Source organism: Micropterus salmoides, unplaced genomic scaffold, assembly GCF_014851395.1.
Source record: "Micropterus salmoides isolate LMB-PRFRI ecotype aquatic unplaced genomic scaffold, ASM1485139v1 Ms_hic_scaffold_6, whole genome shotgun sequence".
Taxonomy (NCBI): domain Eukaryota; kingdom Metazoa; phylum Chordata; class Actinopteri; order Centrarchiformes; family Centrarchidae; genus Micropterus; species Micropterus salmoides.
Window position 1 is genome coordinate 25,495,734 of NW_024044348.1, and position 20,364 is coordinate 25,516,097.

Sequence of the window (20,364 nt, forward strand, 5' to 3'; positions counted from 1 at the left end):
AGAGGGAACGGATCGCGAAAGGGCCTATAGCTATTTTAAAGAAAATGTCCATATCGTACATATCGATTCCAGTATCTCATTACATACGGATGCATTTTGTGCTGTTTGGCTATATTACATATATAATTTAAATAAAAAGAAGTTTATGAGTTGGGTTGGGTTCAATCTACGTGGTTTAAACGAAAACGGAAGTTGTCAGAGGCGAACACTCTCGCCTCGCTCGTACAGCTGTTTCACGTTGCTAATATTCTGCGCAAGATGTTATCCACGATTTAGTTACATGCAGGGCAGTGATGCAAACAAGCCCTCTGGAAAATAAAGGAATTCTTGTGTGGCTGTCTTTTTGATAAAAAGACCCCTGTCTCTCTTCGCCCACTATGCGGAGGCTTAACGGTACCGAAGCCGTCCGCATAGGTCGTATATAACGGATATTTTATGGAAGGTGGGACGAGGGAGAGCTTGTGAGGCTGGGGAGTCGGGACATCGGCTGAGCTGGAGAGAGGAGCGTTAGCAAGCTAGCTTTCGTGACAGTACGGTTATAACGGAACAGTGACTTTTCCACACAACTGCCAGTTGGTTCGGTTATCATGGCAACGAATAGTAACGTTAACAGTTTAACGCTAACGCCTGGGATTGGAGATATCATCCAGTTAAACGTCGGTGGGACAAGGTAAGCTTCGTCAACAGGACAGCTCGACAAATGATGGTCATCTTTTGGGGAATTTGACCTCTGGCTACGTACGTGTACGATGATATCTGCATGGCCAAGCCGCCATGGATGTAGCTGAAGTAGATACACCACTCAAGGTTGCGTAGGTTAATTCATCATTACTCATTTTCTCTTTCGCACACACACACACACACACACACACACACACACACACACGGCTTTCTTGACAGTTTAAATTGAACTCACGGTACAGCTACATTATTGGTGCGATGTAGTGATGCATTTCTTCAGCAAGGCAATTCCATGAATGACATGGTCAACAAATTAGCCAGCCACCATTTTTATGTTCATAAGTTGATTGCCCCTACATTTTCCATGAGACAGTGTTTGTAATACTTGTGCTGCTGTTGTGTCTTTATACTGTAGGTTCAGCACCTCCAGACAAACTCTGACATGGATCCCAGACTCTTTCTTCTCAAGGTTGGTCAAATGTCAGCATTTGGACTCTTCTCCCACTTCATCTCTACATGGTCAACTATTGACAAGTCACATGAATGCTATCCAGGTTGTGTTGTGAAATGTTGTTATTTCTGGGTTATCCTGTAACTAGACCAGATTAGATCATTGAAGAATCAATGGAAGAAACTGATGTTTTAGTTGATCTAATATGAGGAACATTTCGCTGTGTATGGCAAACATGTAACTGAATGTGTCTGCATAACCACAGCAAGTCTTACAACAGGTACATATTTTAAAGCAGTGGCTCTTAAATCTGACTAAAGGGCAATAATTTAACTTATGTAGAGCCCCCTGAGGCAAGGCCAACTTAACTGTACTACTACTATTGCTACAGCATGGAGGAGTATTACCAGAAACAGGTCAAAGACCCAGTGAGCGTGCTATGGTGCCGTTACAACTTGCTAAAACAAAATTCGTATTACATAATTAATGTTAAGAGGGGATGTTCCATTAACTTGTCTCTGTCTTGCTTCATACTTTTACAATTCTAGTGATGGAAAATGTCAAGGGATTACAATTAGAGTCCGCCATGATTCGAATAATGCAGAAAATCAAGCCAACTGCGTTACTTTTATAAATGTTGTATTTTTCGTTTTTTATTTTAGTGAGTCTTGTAAACACTGTGACAGTCATCGCTGGTTTTTTTTGTTTGTTTTTTTGCGCTTTGGAAAGTATATATGTTTTGGCATACATGGGTGTATGAGTTATTTAGGTGTGATTCATGCCGTAGAGGGGAACCCACTGTTAGAAACAGCTGATTGGGGCTGGGCAAATACTCTGGACTGAACTCACAGTATGACAACAGCTGACCAAGTATTGCTAAATGCCTGTCAGCGTGCCTGCCAGTACACCTGTTTGCCCGCCTGCCTGTCAGTTTCTCAGCCCCCCAGCTGTCTACAGTGTGCAGTCGATATAAACTCATTCTTCATTCAAATGGTCAGCACATTCTGATGCAGCACTAATCTGTAGTTCAGAGTCAAAGGGTACAAGTATGTGATACTGTGCAAATAATTAGTGTGTTTACTTCAGGTGGTGGAAACACTACTGGTAAGTGGAAATGGAGAAGCGCTTGGGTTAACTGGAGCACTCTGTGTGTGTGTTTCACAGTTTGCTGAGTGGAAGGATATCCACTCTTCGGGATGAAACTGGAGCTGTGAGTATAACCTTTGTTGCTTCTTAATCAAAAACTAGGACAGCATGTGCAGGCCACGTCTGAAAACTTTCTAAAAGCTTCCAGCAGAAAGGACACTATATTTGTTCTGTTGTGATGCAACGTGCTGAAATACGAGGCATGGCCAAGTGTGTTCAAGAACAAATAAGATGGCCCACACCCTTCAGTCAATGTTTCATCATTAAATTTCATCTGCTTTACTATTGGTAGATTTGTACTGTAGGACTACAACTAATGATTATTTTAATTACAGTTGAATATGTCAGTTACCTTTCAATGACTAGTTAAGCCAATAAAATGTCAGAAAGTAGCAAAACCCAAAGTTATTCAATTTACAGAGAAATGCAGCACATCCTCATAGTTGATACGCATTTCTTAGTCGTTTATGATTTAAATTAGTTTATCTAAATTGTTGTTGATTAATTTTCTGTCAATTAATGAATAACCTGATCATCTCTGCACTATTTTTATGGACCATTGCTGTTGCTGTTCTGTTGTTGTATTAATGTATATATTGTTACCCCTAACCGAATTACTACCTACACTAGTAATACAGTTAAACATGAACAGTCCTTTCCTATCCCTCCACTTCTAGATATTTATTGACAGAGACCCTACAGCATTTGCACCAATTTTGAATTTCCTCCGAACCAAAGAACTGGACCTGCGGTAAGGAGTCATGACACCATTCAGAGAAATATGCCTGAATGTTTATTTTAGGAAGAATTTGTTGCATTATAAGCAGGGTCTTACAGAATACTTATGCTGTTTTTGTTCTCTGTAGGGGTGTCAACATCAGTATCCTGCGACATGAAGCAGAGTTTTACGGGATAACTCCTTTAGGTGTGTTGCTGTACAGAGTTTTTGGAGGAAATTGAAGTAGCAGCCTTGTTCTGACAACAAATACTGATTCATATAGACGTTATGGAAACCTCATGCACCTGCCTTATATCAAGTTTGTTTTGTAGCCAATGCATTTTTTTCACAAGATTTGTCAGCTGTCACTACATGTCTACAACATCACCAGGTATAGCATACCAGCTGAGTATGTGGGTATTTGGGCTACAAGCTATAGTACAAGTGAAATACTGTTGTTACATTGAAAAGTTGTCCTGTAATATGAACGGTTGTTTTGGCTTCAAATGCAACTTGTCCAAGTTCAGAACCTTATTACTGTTTCATGTGCTCTAATGGTGTTTTACTTCCTGTTTCAGTGTTTGTAACTTCCCCGCATTGTCTCCGTACTTGAATGGGAAGGTTACCTTTGTGAAAACTGATGAGCTGCTTAAAATCATAATATGCATAGCAGCACATATGAGAGTAATTAAATATAATTTAAAATTACAGCTCAAAGAAAACATCTAATCAGTCGTGTAATTTCTCATTATCTTGCAAAATGAAGAAATAGAGCATGGGGTTTAAAATCAATAGAACAAAAGGAGGATTTATAGGATGATATCCATCAGTGAAAAAATTATTATATGTATCAGCATCAGTAAATATAATCATCCATTACATTTTCCTAATTGTTATTTTTTCATGTTTCACAGTAATTAAATAAGTAGTTACTTAATTCTGAGAAATATCTATCATGTCACTTTGGCCATCATGGGCTCATTGCAGTTTCTGTATGCGTATGTGCATGTGTTCAGTGCGACGCCTGCTGCTGTGTGAGGAACTGGACCGCTCATCATGTGGAAGTGTTCTCTTCCACGGTTACCTGCCGCCCCCAGGTAAAGACATGGAACTGAGCGATTCCGAAAATGAAGTGAAAATAGAGTCAACTGTGAACAGAATATTCAACTGACAAAAAACAGATGCAGGAAGCAAATTACCTCTTCATAAGTCACAAAATACAAATCTGCAGAAATTTCTATTTATAAATTTTTCATCTTCATTTTCATCTTTCCTTGACAGCCATCCCTGCCCGTAAGTCAAGCCCTGGCTCTTCCTCTGATGAGCGTCCGGGTCCCAGTGGAGCAGAGGGCTTCACCCGTGTTGTCCCCCCTCCTCATCCTTCCCTTTCTGGCCCACCTGGAACAGACGACAACCACAAACTGAGTGAGTAACTGAGTATAGTATATGTACTTTTTTGTACTGTTTATGCTTGTCTGCGTGTGTGTGTGCATTAATGCTGGCGCTAATGTGACCTGACACATCCTTTTAGTGGGCTGACTAACTGACTGAGGTAGCCTACTTTCACATTAGCCTGCGCTCTGTTGAGGATGACATCAGGGAAGATAGTTTTCCTTTGCAGTAAACAAAGAGTGTGTGCGCTCTGGACTGATGGAGAAGAATTTAGGATGGGCATTTTATCATGCAATAATCTTAAGTAAACATCACTGATCACTGCCTGGTTCTGGACTTTGAATCACTGACCACATTTCATTAATTTCATTCAGCGATTCAGATAAAGATATAATAAATAATTAAGTGAAAACAAAATGGAAATTCAGTCTGATTATCAGGTTATGTGAGGACTTGGTGTTTATTAGTATTTTGTGTGTGCGCGCAGGTGCTGTGGTTGATCCCAGGAAGGTGCTGATTATAGCGGGACATCACAACTGGATTGTAGCGGCTTATGCTCACTTTGTCATCTGCTACAGGTAACATGCCTCATCATGGTTGGTTAAAACAAATGTCTCACCCACTCTATAGTTTGTAAAGGGGAGACAATGAATTGTTAATGATGAGATGATGGAGTCATTATGTGTTGTCTGTACCAGTACACAAACTGTCATCTTTGGCTGTCAACTATTTATTTTTCAGTCTGACAAGTTGAGAACAAAATGTTGTGGTTTAATAAGGGATCAAGAATACTTTTTTACAACCTGGTTATGTGTTGTGAAAATGTGAAGTGTGATGAAGGTTTTATTGAAAGCTGATATGTCGGTGGTAAATATTTTTGTTTACTTGTGTGTGTGTGTGTGTGTGTGTGTGTGTGTGTGATCTCATTACAGAATAAAGGAATCTTCTGGATGGCAACAAGTGTTTTCCTCCCCCTACCTTGACTGGACCATTGAACGCATCGCACTTAACGCCAAGGTGGTGGGTGGCCCACATGGGGACAAGGACAAGATGGTGGCTGCCGCCTCTCAAAGCAGTATTATCCTCTGGAGCATCCAAGATGGAGGCAGTGGCAATGAGATAGGTAAACAGAGACTAACTGTATGCCTGTGTCGGTGTGTTTTATCAGGGTTCCTACTGGACTTGTGGTGTGATCCAAAATATTAGCAAATTGAACAGAATTGTGACACTTACATTTCATGTTAATTGCACTACATGGTGGTTTCAGCTGTTTGTGGAAACTAGCCTGTTTACCCTTGTAGAACATTAACAGAGATAAAGTTTCTTTACATATTTGGGTCAGAGTGTCAAAACTATGACACAATCATCAAATTTTACATCATGGCTTCAGTGGGAACTCTTAGAAGTGTATAACCTAACTGGATTTAACGACAGCAAGATGGTAAGGGTTAAACTTGTGTCTTATATTTCTTTTGCATATGCCAACCACTGTACTGACCTCTTCCAGTCTCTGTTACTCAACCATCACCCTCCACCCACTTTCCCCCACCCCGCAAATTTTCATCTCCTACCCCTCCCCACCACCCCAGGTGTATTCAGTCTTGGTGTACCCGTGGATGACCTATTCTTCATTGGGAACCAGCTGGTGGCCACAAGCCATACAGGGAAGGTTGGGGTTTGGAATGCCGTCACACAGCACTGGCAGGTGTGTGCGTGTGTGTGTGTATGTGCGCGCGCGCTACATGACTACATGGAATAACACTACTGATCGTGTGTATTTGTTAGGTTCAAGATGTGGTTCCTATTACCAGTTGTGACACAGCAGGATCCTTCCTGCTGCTGGGCTGCAACAATGGCTCTATCTACTACATAGGTACACACGTTTATACACACACGCATGTGCACACACAGCGTTACCTATCTTCTGTCTGTTATCTGTTTATTGGATTATTTGTGAAGTACCTGTCATACGAAAAGGATACGATACAGTGGCAAATTATTGCCCTGTCATGTCTTTATCTTTGTGATGATTACTGCTCTTCTTTTCAGACATGCAGAAGTTCCCTCTGAGGATGAAGGATAATGATCTGCTAGTGACGGAGCTTTATCATGACCCTTCAAATGATGCCATCACTGCGCTGTCTGTCTACCTCACACCTAAAACCAGTCAGTAGAAAAATATTTTTCAGCTCTGTTCACCTCCCTCGGTTTCACCTCTTGGGATGTACACAGGCAGCTTTGGATGTAACAAAAATCACAGTTACCGACCTGACATTAAAATGTTCTGTGTGTGTGTATATTTGTGTTGTGTCTCTCTCTCTGCTCTCAGGTGTGAGTGGGAACTGGATAGAGATAGCCTATGGGACTAGCAGCGGTGCAGTGAGAGTGATCGTGCAACACCCAGAGACAGTGGGATCGGGCCCCCAGCTCTTTCAGACATTCACTGTGCACAGGAGCCCTGTGACAAAGATTATGCTGTCTGAGAAACATCTGGTATCAGGTGAGGAAGGTGTAACAGGTAGGGAGATTTGAGAGACAGCTTCACTGCTGATAGAGGCTGACTGAGGGAACCGGGGGGTGTAAGAAAGGAATATATCAGACAGTGGGACAAGTGCAGACTGTTTACACACAGTCCAATCATCTCTTGTTCTCTGTGTCACACCTGGGCGTATACACGTAATTGAAATATCGTGTGGTTGTTTGTGTTTTCCTCTGTGTGTCAGTGTGTGCGGACAACAACCACGTTCGGACGTGGACAGTGACCCGGTTCAGGGGGATGATCTCCACGCAGCCAGGCTCCACCCCTCTGGCTTCCTTCAAAATACTGTCTCTGGAGGAGACGGAGAGCCACGGGAGCTACTGCTCTGGGAATGATATAGGTGAGAGAGTTAAGAGAAAATCAGAAGAAAGCAAGATTGATTAATATGATGGGAGGATAGATGGAAGAGACCGTATGTTAAACTTGATCAAACAGCTGGTGGGAAAGTGGACACATCTCATAATAAATAAGACAAATCAAGCACTAATCGAGGATCCTAGTTTTGTGTTCTACTAAAAGTTTTCTAAAAGTATTTTATGGTGGACTGGCTAATTGTTTTCTACTCTCAGGCCCATTTGGAGAGAGAGACGATCAGCAGGTTTTCATACAGAAGGTGATCCCTGTCATCAACAAACTGTTTGTGAGGCTGTCATCGACTGGAAAGAGGTATTATACTCTCCATCTGTCTTTCCCTTTCACCTTTGCTCCTCTGACCTTTATCTAACTTTGTCATTTGCCACTTTATTGTCATAAAGTGGAAGGAGGGAGGATGCTTCATCTCACTTGTCTTGTCTTTCTTTCGCATTATTCAACTTATGTGCAAGTTTTGTTACTGCTCGACTGAGATGTCTGTGTTTGCACGCTTCATGTTAACATGTGTGTGCCTGTGTGTATTTGGCAGGATCTGTGAAGTACAGTCAGTGGATGGGACCACGATCTCTTGCTTCATGGTACGGGAGTGTGAGGGTTCGAGCCGGATGGGGTCGCGACCTCGGCGCTATTTGTTCACCGGTCACGGCAATGGCAGCATCCAAATGTGGGACCTGACCACAGCGATGGACATAGCTAACAAAGGAGAGGAGAGGAAGAGAGAGGGTGAGGAAATGTGATAGAGAGATAGAGGGAGAAGGATGGTAGGTTGAGAGAGAAAGACAGAACTGTAATGAAGAACAAATGTCTATGGCTGCATGCTTTTTGAAAGATTTCCTTAAATTAAATATTGTACGTGTGTGTGTTCTGAACCTGCTCATGTTGGATAGATGTTGGTGGGCCTACAGAGGAGGAGCTGCTGCAGCTGTTGGACCAGTGTGACCTGAGCACCTCCCGCTGTGCTACACCAAATATCAGCCCCGCCCCCTCTGTGCTGCACTACACACGCCTCAGAGAGTCCTGCTCAAGGTTAGACAGAAAGTTCACACAAACCACATGAAAGACAAACAGATCACAATATTCAACACCTTTTTGTACTGTGGTTATCAACCAATAGGTACTGTGTGAAGTTATGTGAAGGTGTATTTCACTGACCACTTAAACTCTTCTTTGTCTCACTCTTTCATGTCTTTCAGTCTGCAGTTACAGGCCCCAGAGCCCATTCCTGAGAGCCAGGCTACATATGGAGCTGTGCGACCCTACAGAGAGAGCCCCCTGCTGGCCCGCGCTCGACGAACTGAGTCCTTCCACAGCTACCGGTGAAATATTATCAAGCCATAAAACTTCTGTATGTTGCTGATGACTTGAGGTGTGCAGATGGAAAATATGCAGTGCTGAGGTTTGCAGAACCACCAGTAAAGACACCTAACACCTGGTTTTAATAAACAGTCTCCCTGCGTGCCATCCTGATAATGATCTGATAATACTTGAGTTGTCCTTGTCAGCATTTTGTTTATTTTTCTATCCACCTGTAACTGACTCCATCCATCAATCTTACCATAGAGACTTCCAGAACTTCAGCCTGAGTCGGGGCCTCCTGGACAGCACAGGTCAGACGTCCTCACAGGGCCCCAGCCAGACCCCTGATGCCCGCCGTTCCCTCTGTGACTTTGGGCCTGAGGACAGTGAGAGGAGAGCCACAGCTATGGAGTTCTGGGCTTGCCGAACAGCCAGTTCAAGCTCGCCCATACACATGGGGGGTATGAAGGCAGAAGGCGGTCAAGAGTCTCCACGACAACCACCTGACAGTCCGATTCCTGGAGGCGACGTGAGGCGAAAGGTGCACCCACAACCAGAGGAGGGAGAGGGCGTGGGGTTATGGGGTGAGGGGGTGAAGGCGGAGGGTGGTGTGAGGAAGAGGGGAGTACTAGAAGGAGGCTTTCTGGGGAGGAAGAGGGCTCCCCCAGTCCCCCACCTCTCCTCCCTCCCCCCTGGATCTGAAGGTTCTGGCAGCGACTCATCTGCCAATGCCTCCCCCTCCCCAACCAAACTGTCTTCCTCCACCTCACCGCGACACAGGAAGCTGACGCCGGAGCTGTCCAACCAGGACAGCAGCCTGTGACAGTGCAGCGTACCCACCCCCTAAGAAGAATGTGGCTTCATCTACAGGAAACCACTTCAATTCACTTTCCACTCAATCCTAACAATTTTTGTTTTAGTTTTTGGGAGGAATGGTTCATTATGTAACTGGATGAAAGGACTTCATTCTTCTGGGACTCAACACAAGATGCTACCATGTCTCTCAAGATGACTTTCCTTCACTCAGTTTGCTTCCTATGCTGAAAAACTTGATCCATTTTTAAAATTTACATCAGTGGAATTCAAACATTGGTGTCACACTTCTGACTACAAAATCTGACACGAAGAAGCAGTCCCACCATCCCAATGCTAACAGCATGCCATGTCAACTGGGGCAGGAATGCATTTTGTTTTTGACCTTTTTAAGGATTTCAAGTTCTATCACACTTAAAATCTGCTGAGTCCTGCTGGACCTCCTACTATCTCCGTTGCTTTTGGTGTCTGCTTCAGGTGGTCTTAACAGATGAGGAGGGTTATGAGGTCAGCTCCGTCAGGCACAAATTTGATAGCAATATCGTCACCCAGTTTGTTCTGGAGAACTGCTTCTCTCCCTGTGCTGATGTTGTTCACGCTACATCTTAAACATACAGCAGCTACAGGATCATGCAATCATCTGTTTGGCCGGGTATCATCAAGGGCGTCTTGTTGCTGCCTGTTTGGTTGAAACACAGGTGTAAGCCACAGATGTGTAGACTGGATCATTAACTCAATCAAATCAAGTTTCATCAAAATGACGGAAAAACATACAAGGAAATAAGCACAGCACAGTACTAGAAATACAATGAGGGTTTCAAACTCTTATCTAAGGAGTGCTTTATCTTGTGAGACCCTTAAGCAGCTAATGGAAGCAAAATGGAATAGGCACAGCTTGTACTTTTATCAGATATTTAAAGGGCTTTTATTGACTTATATCACAGTTACTTGAGATGTTCAACTAACAATTATTTACATTATCAGAAAGTTTAAACATACTCTATTTACAATCATATAAAACAAAATGAATGGGCTAATTGTTTCAACACTAGTTACATGTAGATTTGTCAAAAAGATCAGGCCCCCATAACCCATGGTGATGTCAAGTGTCATGACAAGATGTGCAATTTGAATTTTTACTTACTTTAAACATGTTTCCCTAGCCAGGATATCGGCAGCTACTTCCTAATGCTGCAATCCTAATGCTGCAGCCAGAGACACATTGATTATTGTTGATGAAGCAATGACACTAAAAGCCAACAGTCAGAAGCAGTAGAGTCATTTTGTAAAAAATGTTAACTTTTGTGTGCATCATGCGGCAGCAGTGTATAGATCTTTTTCACAGCAGACATTTTGACTTTGTTGCAGCAGGAAAAGCACAGTACTAGAAATACAATGTAAAACAAATTTCAGCAGTGATGGCTCAGATCCATTAAGTGTCCCAGTAAGCCATGACAGTGAGCCAGCGTGCACAATACAAGGACCCTGGAACTAGCTCACCTAAAAGGCAGGAGGTCATTTTTAATGGTATCAACTACACCAGTGCTTTTCCTGCTATGATGGATCAAAATGTCTGCTGTTAAAAAAAGTCTATTTGCAACGCAGCAATTTGAAGCATTTTCACAGAACAAATGTGTAAATGTGGATTGGAAAACAAGTGCCACACAACTGGAACCTTACGGTTCTAGGGAAGTTTTCTTTTTTGTTTGTTTGGGTGTTTGTTTTTTGCATTTGATCACATCCACACTAACGGTGATGGCATATCAACCTTTGCGACGTTTATACAGGAATCAGTTTTTAATGCTTTTGTGGTATATACAGTATATGACCTTTTCTTTTCTGTCTAAACGGAGAGAAGTGTTTGGTACATGTTTTATTGCTGTTCAGACATTTCGAAAAAGCAGTGGTGCCTGTGCAAGATCACACTAATTATTATTTATATTTTATTTTTTTACTGTATCACAATATAACTACACTCAATACAAGGACCTACACTACATCACTTTACTTCCTTTGGAACAGATTTTAACGTGTCTCGTTTGGTTTTGGATGACTGTTGCAGTGCCTTATTTAACGTGTTTGACGGTTATCAGCCTGTCTGTGTGTTTTAATTGAGAAGGATTCTGACGAAAGGCTTGTGAAGTCTGAGCTCATTGTGGAGCTACATAACGGACACTCTGGACTTTGGCTAGAATTGTCTTATGACAGATTTACACCGGGCCAAATTAGATTTCATGAGCGGTCACTTGAATTGATAGCTGATCTATTGTAAATTGTAAATAATCTTGACGTAGATTAAAACTGGAAAGGCCGTCCTTCTTCCGGAAACCTGGGGAATTTTTTATCTGTAGCTTGTTCTTTGTAGTATGGGGTGATCCTACTCATTCACTTCCAAGTCATATGGTAAACTACTCTCATATGGTAAAATATGAGTGTATGCTCTGTAGGAAACAAACACAATGCACTTTGGTTATGATATAGTTGTGAAGGCCTAAAAGGACAGCTGAAAGTTAAATGTCAGCTACCTTAATTAGTATAGTCATTCTGTGAGCTAAACCTGCGTCCACACTGCTTGAAGCCATCAGATCCCCTGTCCGATTTCCACTAGCAGTTTATTTGGGGTAAGTTAAAGAAACTTTTGATCTACGGTACTTCTTTTACAACAATTGTGGAGACACTTGTCAACTGTAAAAATAAGCGAAGAAAGGTAAATAGAACTAGAAAGAAATGTTCATTATAATTTGCCAAATCCAGCAGCTACATAAACTCTTTGTAAGTAACATTGCTTATCATTTTGTCATTAAAAGACGAACTGACCATGCCTGTATAAAGATCTACATTTTGATACACTCAGCTGTACGGAAAGTAGACATTCATATTCAAAACAAAATCCTAACATGGATGCATTAATGTGTGTGATGGTGTGTTGACACTTACACTGTTGTTTATTACATATTGTTGATAATCATATAATGCCTTTATTGATATCATCATGCTATGGGACCTAACTGCATTTGCACTTGCACTATTAAGACTATTATTAAAAGTAACTCGCTAGTGTTTATTTTATATAAAAAGTTTAAAGTGTATTTCAGCACATAATTGTTTGTCTGTCTTCTGAAGATCTGTCGTCCCTCAGTTCCTCTCTGGCTATGTTTACATTATATATTACGGCCAGATGCTGGTGAGCTAAAAAGGAATACATGTTTTTAAACTGCCCTGTACGTCATTGTTTTACATTGTTTGTTTGAAATGATGCATTATGTTGTAATATTATTTACAGTTGCCTACAGCACTGACCCCATGATCAAATATGATGTTAACATCACTAAAACCTCTCGAAACTGGACGTTTTTCCTTTCTTGAACTCTCGGAAGATTAAGAGGTAAATTGACTGATGAAATAAAGTTGTTTTGTCATTCTTCGTCTGAACCGAAGCGCAAACATCCAGCTATTTACAGGAGATCCTTCAAATCTGTATTATTAGAAAGCTGAGAGGTTTAGCATCAGTTTGCAGAAATGTTTACCTTTTGTTAAAAATACAGTTAGTGTGTGTTTTTAACGTAATGTTTAGGACAGCATGACATTGTTTTGGGACCATTAACTTCAATCCAGATATACAGGCAAATATCATCAACAACAGCTTAAGAGCAAATGAAAACATTTAAAATATTATAGTTTTTAGTGCATGGTTTGTGTGGATAACCTGCCAAAGAGTGCACCATATTTGTTTTGCATGAGCGTCAGAGGTGTGTGCGTGCATCTCCCCAGCGCTTTCATTTCACTAACCTTCCCGTTCAGACAAGTCTCCTCTCCGAGACGCCGTCTGTCGTCATCATGATTTATGAGTTTAATAAAACCTTGTGTGTGTGTGTGTGTGTGTGTGTGTGTGTGTTTGTGTGTGTAGCTCAGGGCCATACTGTCCCTTACAATCACTCCACAAACTCTCTTTTCACAGCCTCTCCCTCCCTCTGTGGCTGACAATAGCTGTGAATGTGGCTGTGAATGTTTTAGAAGTGCCCTTGTCAGACTGGTGTCCTTGAGCGAGGGCATGGTTGTTACTGCCAGTTGGTTAATTTCAAACTTGGCTTGATGTTCCCTTAAGGGACGCACGAGCAAAACTAAATTACTGCATAGTTTTGATGGAGATACCGGCCCTCTGTGTGTGTTTGTGTGTGTGTGTGTGTGCGTGTGTGTGTGTGTATGTGTGATAACTAAGTCTCTGTACAGCTGACGGCACATCTGTGTTTTACTAACTCAGCAGAAAATAATTCCTTAACAAATCCAGATACAGCAGCTTCATTTCTGATGATGTAGTAGTATTCAGTACATCTCAGTTGTATCCCCAAGTGTGTTCCTCACTCCTTTACACACATCCAAACGCAAATCATTCACTTGTATGTGCAAACTGTTTTGCGTTCATAATTGTCTTTCTGCAAGTTTAAATAAATATTTAAATTGAGGCACAATATTAACCTCATCATGGAACAAATACTGATGTATCACTAGTGGAGTTGTTGTCCTTTGTAACACTTGTTGTTCTCATGCATTGATATCACATTGAACATGGAATTGGTACGTTTGTGTGTCTTTAATTTTGAGCTACTGCTTTTAAATACTGACATCTCTGTTCACAGCGGAGTAAAACAATATTAAACTGCTACAAACTGCCTTTGCCTCTTTTTCTGTTTCTTACAGGAACGCTGCCCTCATTCTTGAACTGCAAGAAAAGTGGAAAATACATGTTGCATAAAAATATAAACATGCTAGGAAATACAAGATCATGTAATTATCAATCATCAATTATTCTTGTCATGTCACTAACCCTAGAACATAGTTTCTGGATAGATATATGAGGAGTGCTTCTTATGAGCAACAGCAAATGGACACAATGTCTTCAGCCAATGTAGGAAATTTATAATGGAGACTTAGTCATTGCTTTGAGGAGCGGTATAAACTGTTTACAACTTGATGTGTTTGATGTTAAGAAAAATTAAAGACACAAGAAGAAAATACTATTTTGTTGACCATTGTCCATTATTTATAATTTCCCAGAAAAACACAAACATTGATCAAAGAATCATCTATACGACTTTTTTATACAACAACCATAAATAATAGTGCCAGAGTAAAAAAGAAAAGTTTTATAACAATACAGTTAGCTTCAATTTTGTCCACAAAACTATGACAGAAATTCAACATCTTGTCATGATAAATACTGTTTCTACAGTGTTTAGCTTCTAAATCTGTGGAATCCAAATATAAACAATGTTTATGCCTGCTGTAACACCAAAACACGACATTACAGAGATTTTGTTTCATTCTTCAGCTGATTGCGTTCTTGATACAATGAAAATGAAGTCGCAGATAAACAACACTGAGTCTGGATTCCACTGACTGCTAAACTGATATGGTTAAAAAAAATCTCACATAATCACAACAATCAGACGGCACATCTGTGATTCCCAGCCACATTTAACACAATAAAAAAACAATTGGCATTTTATAATAACAGTAACACCAAGGCCATGTGTCTTATTACAACTGTAGGGCTACTGGTGCTGATAATGTGTAAGCTGACTAGGCACAATTACTTATTTAAGCAGAAGAGGTGATTTCTAGACTAGTTTGTTTTTGAGTAGTGAAGCGAATCTGCTAAAGCTGCATTTTGTTTTTAAATAACTAAACTACTAGCGTTGGCAGGCAGAGTCATTGAATCATACTACACCCAGAAAATTCAGTCAGGTAGCTGAAAGTCATTTAAGGTCTTTTCTGTGTCTTAATCTCAGCAGGGTTTGAGCTATAACCTACCGTATAATTACAATCCAGATACGAACACAATCAAGCTATGGAGCCCATATATTGTAGCTTTTTTAGCTCACATCCTATATAATCACAGAGACTATATCTGAACTGTACTCATGGATGTTGCTGCCTCTACTCAAGTTAAGTCCCTACAGGAAGTCAAACACATAGTGGGGTGAAATGAGACAACACCTGTTTAAATATAGTTTAAGATGAATGCTGTGGTAAAACAACCATTAGTATTTCCTTCCCCTTATGTCTTAAAACAATCTTAACACTGCCCCAGTACATTTTGAAAAGTGATTACTGGTCATTAGTGTTGAACAACATCTCACAATGGAACAGTATTTTCCAGGACTTCTAGCTCTGTAAATCATTCCCCATACTTCCCTAGTCCTGTTAGGCCGAATACCAGGTATTAATGTTTGACTGCCTTGGTTTGAAACTAGGTCTAAATTGCAACTGTGATACCTGATTAGACATAGGGATCTTGCCTTAAAGATGCGTGTCAGTAAACATGGTGTGCTCCTTTTTCACAGAACTTAAGGCCTTGATGGTGTCCACAAACTCATCTTCTTCCACATACTGAAAGAACACACAAGAGATCACAATTAGTTCTTCAAAGGCCTGCAACAGTGAAAGTACGTACTGTAAGACAGAGAACATCAGAGAGCTTCTAATGCTTAGTCCTTCTGAGATTATGCTAACTCAGTATGTAATAAACATTATAATGTACTTAAGTTTGAATAGACTGCATGATATGTTGATCATCAGAGAGCTTTGTTGCTTTTATTATATTTATATATTCAAGGCCAATCTTTTGACACACTGTTGTTGTCCAGTGATTCTGTTTCTGATTTGATCTGGGGATCATGTCTTATGGTATCTTTTTAGGAGAAACAGTAAAACTGTGTTTTTGAGCCACTATTACGTCAAGTAAAAAATGCTATCCTGCTTCTCTCACTTAACTCTATGGCTAGTGTCCCCACAAATTAATTCTCAGACACTCCTAAATGACTACTTGACCTCCTGGTACTCCTGATGGTGCGTTACTGTAAAACAAAGTATGTCAGTAGTACTGTCATTGCTATACTGTACTTTCACTGTAATTTAAAATACTAATTTCACATAAACACATTTCTGTGCTCACCAGTCCGGAATCTTGTCCCATTGGGTTGTCCCAGCTTCCTTCCTCCATCATCAGTGACTTCCTGTCAATCAGCTGACTGACGCTGCGGTGCAGGGAATGCTGGGAGTAGGCCTGACTAAGATCTGTCTGGCTGGGAACACGCAGGACAGACATAGGGCTGAACTGTGAACTGCTGTTGACTATCTTTGTGTCTGCCAGACCCTGAAAAATAATTTATTTTTAGTCAGATGGTGATTTAAAAGACTACCTATAAATGTGTTTTAAGAAAATATTACAGATATGATGCTCACTGTTACAGCTTACACTCCTTACTACAAAGTCTGCAAAATCATTTCCATATGCTACTGAAAAGAATGGAAAAACAGCTAGGAAAAACTGTGGTATACTCTGAAGTAGTAGTATGGCAGTGTAAATTATACATAGTCTAATTTCCTTTAAATGCAATTCTACCTAAGAAGAGTTTCTATAACTTGAAGTCAAACACTTTTTAAATAAATATGTTGTTTCAAAGCTCAAATGCAGCCTTTGTGTCAAGTGGATCTTTTTGTTAAAAATCAACTGAAATTAGGTAACATGGAGGTAAACAAGTTATTGATTCTGTTGCCTTTGAACGGGAAAATATCTAACATTAACATCTAAGACTTGGAAAAATTATGTTTGAGTTTGAATTATTGTTTGAATTGAAATTCATCAATCATTAGTGGTCAGTGTCATAATATGGACAGTCAATAGAGGGCGCTACTCAGCAAGGATTGGCCCTGTGTATCACAGTTTAAGCATCAACAAAAACACAGCAAACACACAGAACCAATTCAGCTTGAGCCCTAAAACAAAACATGAGATTAAGATAAAGCACGGCACAGTTTTTAGTGGCAGATGTATGAACTCTGGCTTCATGGTCGCTGCTATAAAATTTGGTCAGAACTGCTATAAAATTTGGTCAGAACTAAATTTCAATCAGATTTTGTTTGTTGCATTTACAAAGTGAAGTCAACACTGTATAAGAATAAACCGGCAGACTGTACGACATGTCTTACCTTTACAAGACCCAGCTGTAATCTTATTACAAACACACAAAGCATGCATACACAAACCAAACAGACATGCGTAGAAAGGCACCCACACAAGTTCACAATCCCGTACCTCGGTGTACACAGTGTAGCTTTTAAGCATAACGTTGCTGATCTCAACACAGTCTGCTACTGTGTCAAACTGCAGGGGGACAATAATAATAAACATTTAGGGGTTTTGACAGTAAATATAGAAAATAGTCTTACTGTGGGGAGATCAGGGAGGAGCACAGAGCTGGAATGATGTTTAGAGCACAATTCAGGATAGGGCCTCTGAGAGACACAGAGAGAGAGAGGATGGAGAAAGCAGTATAGGAAGGTGGGCAGTCAGAGAAGATAGATATATATAAAAAAATAGAGCAAGAAAGAATGACAATAAAAAAGAACAGAAAGATGGAAAATCAAATGAATTTTTAAAAAGTATTATGTGGGAGAAAATTAAATAGACAGTGTAGTAAAACAAAATGGAAAAGTTGAAAATGTTAGAAACTAAATGAAATGTGTATAATTTAGTTTAAGTAGCAGTGTAATTGTTAATGGATGATTTGAGAGATAAAAAGGGGTGATGTCTCTACTTGGAACAAACCTTTCGTATTTTAATTTTTTTTAATAGATATGAGAAAAATAGCTGTATACACCTAAAACCTAAGGGTTCTTGATCTCATTTACTATTTTACAATGGATGGATTTGGATTTGATGCTAAAGACTCAACTTACAGCAAGCTACGACCAAAATGTCAGAGAAACAAATCAAAACTTAAGTTCCAGGGGTTTTAACTGAGCAAAAGTGTTATGCAACTCCTTGTTTTTATTAAAGATTTAATGAAGATATACAAACATGTAAGGGTAGTTCTGAATCAGTCAGCTAGTGATTTCAAGAAATCAAACAAAATGCTTGTGAAACAGTCTTGCTACCTCACTGTTTTCTCTCCCCTCCTCTGCTGACCTATTTTTCTTTTCTGCTTTTACCTCTATGTAAACCCGACTACCTCTCTCTGTCTCTCTCACTGTCTTCTTGCCTTGCAACAGTCTCTCTCTTTCACTGAGCACCTTGTTTCTCTGCTCCACTCACCATGTACATCTCCCCCCCAGCCTTCCTCGTCTTCTGAAGCATGACCAGCGGAGGGCGCTCTCTGGCTGATGGATGCTTCCTCAGGGCTCTAGAAAGGAGAAAAGAAAAATACCCTTGTGTTCTTGTTCTTATTCAGATTAAATTGTGTTTTTTACATAGTGTTTGGTTGTTTGGTAAAAACAAGTCGAAGTTATGCTTAGTTTTATTTATCAGTGTAGTTTTTTATGAACAAGTGCTTGAGGAGAAGAAATTCTATTTTATTCAGGCCTTGAACCTTTTACATGCTGCATAGTACATTAGAATACCTTCGCAGCACCAGGCCCAGCAGTAAGGCCAGCATAAATAGACCCAGTAGAGCCAACAACAAGATGAACCACAGCTCAGAGTAAACTGGTGTTGCTGACATGTTCACGTCCTGTTTACCGCTGTCTTCAGGCTCAAGAGGACCTGCAGAGACAGAAATAAGTTACTAGATAAACTATGCATTTTGTGTATTTGCTGTTTTTTTATATTCCTTATTTCTATTTCTTATGTACTGTATGTGCTTTGGCACAAATGTTTCTTTATCAAAACATCATTACACTAGGCTTGATTCTAACAGTGTGTGTGTTTCATGTTCTTATATCTTGGTGGGGACTTGAATACATACTAACCCATCAGGTCTTGTGTCACCGTCGGGACAAAAACTGAGGTCCCCATGGGTAGAGACTGATTTTTGAGGGTTAATACTTGGTTTTAGTGTTCAGGATACAGTTGGGTTAAGGGTCAAAGGCTATGGAATGCATTATGCCAATGAGATTTCCCCATGTAGATAGTGGAACAACCACATATGTGTGTGTGTGTGTGTGAGCGTGTGTGTGTGTGTTACCTAGGCCTGTGGCAGGGCTATATCTGATGGTGGGAGTACTGGCACTGCCACTTGTTGTGGTACAAGTCACCTGAAATGACAGAGCTAAGAAGAGCAAAGGGAGAGACAGAGCAAAAGAAAATATTTTAGGTTAAAGTGAAATATCATTTTTGGTATTTAAGCAGCATTACAGAGGGCTAAAAGTCTGATTCACATTGATTGAGATGCATTTGTACATAGGAACAAAGACACTTCCTTTGGAAAGGAAGGGAGAAAACACATTTTGGTGGTCCTAATTTGAAGGACAGCTAGTCTTTAGATTTTTTCTGGGTGCTTCTTCTGTGGACACTCCAACTCTCAACTCACAGCTCTGAAATACTCCTGTAACTTCAGCACATCACCACGTCCTCATTACCAACCAAATAAGTTCTTCTACATTAAAGAACGGCATATTTAGACTCAATTTTAAAGACACTTAAATATGATTTCATTATATCAGTAGCTTATTGCCCATTATTTTAATATGGTATTATATTATTGTTATAATATTTTATCTTTTAACAGTAACCGCACTGATGCTAAAGGACTGGTATGTGTTATCCAATCCTGTTAAAAAAAAGTTAGTCTAAGTATATTTTGTTTGCATTCCAGTATTCAAAAGCAATCTAAAAACACACCAAATCCTATCCTAATCCTGTATTGTATGTCTGCAGAGGTAAACATTCCTCCTAAAAAGTGTGCATTTATCTGTGTCACCACCTCGTATAAATATGTGAGTAGATGCGTATGTGTGTATTTGGTGTGTGCTCTCACTTCTCTGAGAGGTGCGTGGAATATGGAGATAGCTGTAGAAGCCAGTGTAGACCCTCAGCTGGCTCTCAGTCACACTATACTCCTTCAGGTACCCATTGAGGGAGAAAGTCCCAGCCCAGTCCAGCCAAATAACTGTCAGGTTACCATCCACCGAAAAAGGAGACACATACTGGGGGCTGGGGGGGGGGGGGGGAACGAG

The 20,364-nt window shown here is 40.4% G+C and overlaps 2 protein-coding genes across 4 annotated transcripts in view; one reads left to right on the top strand and one right to left on the bottom strand.

Moving 5' to 3' along the window:
* The first annotated feature begins 174 nt into the window (after positions 1–174).
* On the top strand, positions 175–14,079 carry kctd3 (potassium channel tetramerization domain containing 3). Of its 3 annotated transcripts, XM_038701692.1 has the most exons (19): positions 175–670; positions 1,097–1,150; positions 2,297–2,342; positions 2,956–3,029; positions 3,145–3,203; positions 4,013–4,093; positions 4,278–4,421; positions 4,876–4,966; positions 5,321–5,511; positions 5,978–6,093; positions 6,174–6,261; positions 6,438–6,554; positions 6,718–6,888; positions 7,112–7,267; positions 7,497–7,593; positions 7,829–8,022; positions 8,187–8,325; positions 8,493–8,615; positions 8,860–14,079. In XM_038701692.1, exons 1-19 carry the CDS (start codon positions 588–590, stop codon positions 9,416–9,418), a joined length of 2,583 nt encoding a protein of 860 aa, XP_038557620.1. In that variant the 5' UTR covers positions 175–587; the 3' UTR covers positions 9,419–14,079. The 3 variants fall into 3 exon arrangements, with proteins under 3 accessions (XP_038557620.1, XP_038557622.1, XP_038557623.1); XM_038701694.1 differs by lacking the exon at positions 175–670 and adding an exon at positions 698–807 and having other exon boundaries at positions 3,145–4,093; XM_038701695.1 differs by lacking the exon at positions 175–670 and adding an exon at positions 799–816 and having other exon boundaries at positions 3,145–4,093.
* Positions 14,080–14,423: 344 nt separating this feature from the next.
* ush2a (Usher syndrome 2A (autosomal recessive, mild)) overlaps positions 14,424–20,364 on the bottom strand; it is a 239,018-nt gene continuing 233,077 nt past the window's right edge. Inside the window, 7 exon segments of the mRNA XM_038701698.1 lie at positions 14,424–15,798; positions 16,364–16,564; positions 17,641–17,706; positions 18,506–18,593; positions 18,811–18,952; positions 19,374–19,457; positions 20,166–20,341. Coding sequence (XP_038557626.1) covers positions 15,709–15,798; positions 16,364–16,564; positions 17,641–17,706; positions 18,506–18,593; positions 18,811–18,952; positions 19,374–19,457; positions 20,166–20,341 — 847 coding nt within the window. The 3' untranslated portion in view covers positions 14,424–15,708.

Excerpts from the sequence above, each read along its gene's own strand:
- kctd3 (XM_038701692.1), top strand. The coding sequence starts at position 588 with ATGGCAACGAATAGTAACGTTAACAGTTTAACGCTAACGCCTGGGATT. Across the intron at positions 671-1,096 it reads TTAAACGTCGGTGGGACAAG|GTTCAGCACCTCCAGACAAA; the intron begins GTAAGCTTCGTC and ends TTTATACTGTAG. Across the intron at positions 6,094-6,173 it reads CCGTCACACAGCACTGGCAG|GTTCAAGATGTGGTTCCTAT; the intron begins GTGTGTGCGTGT and ends TGTATTTGTTAG.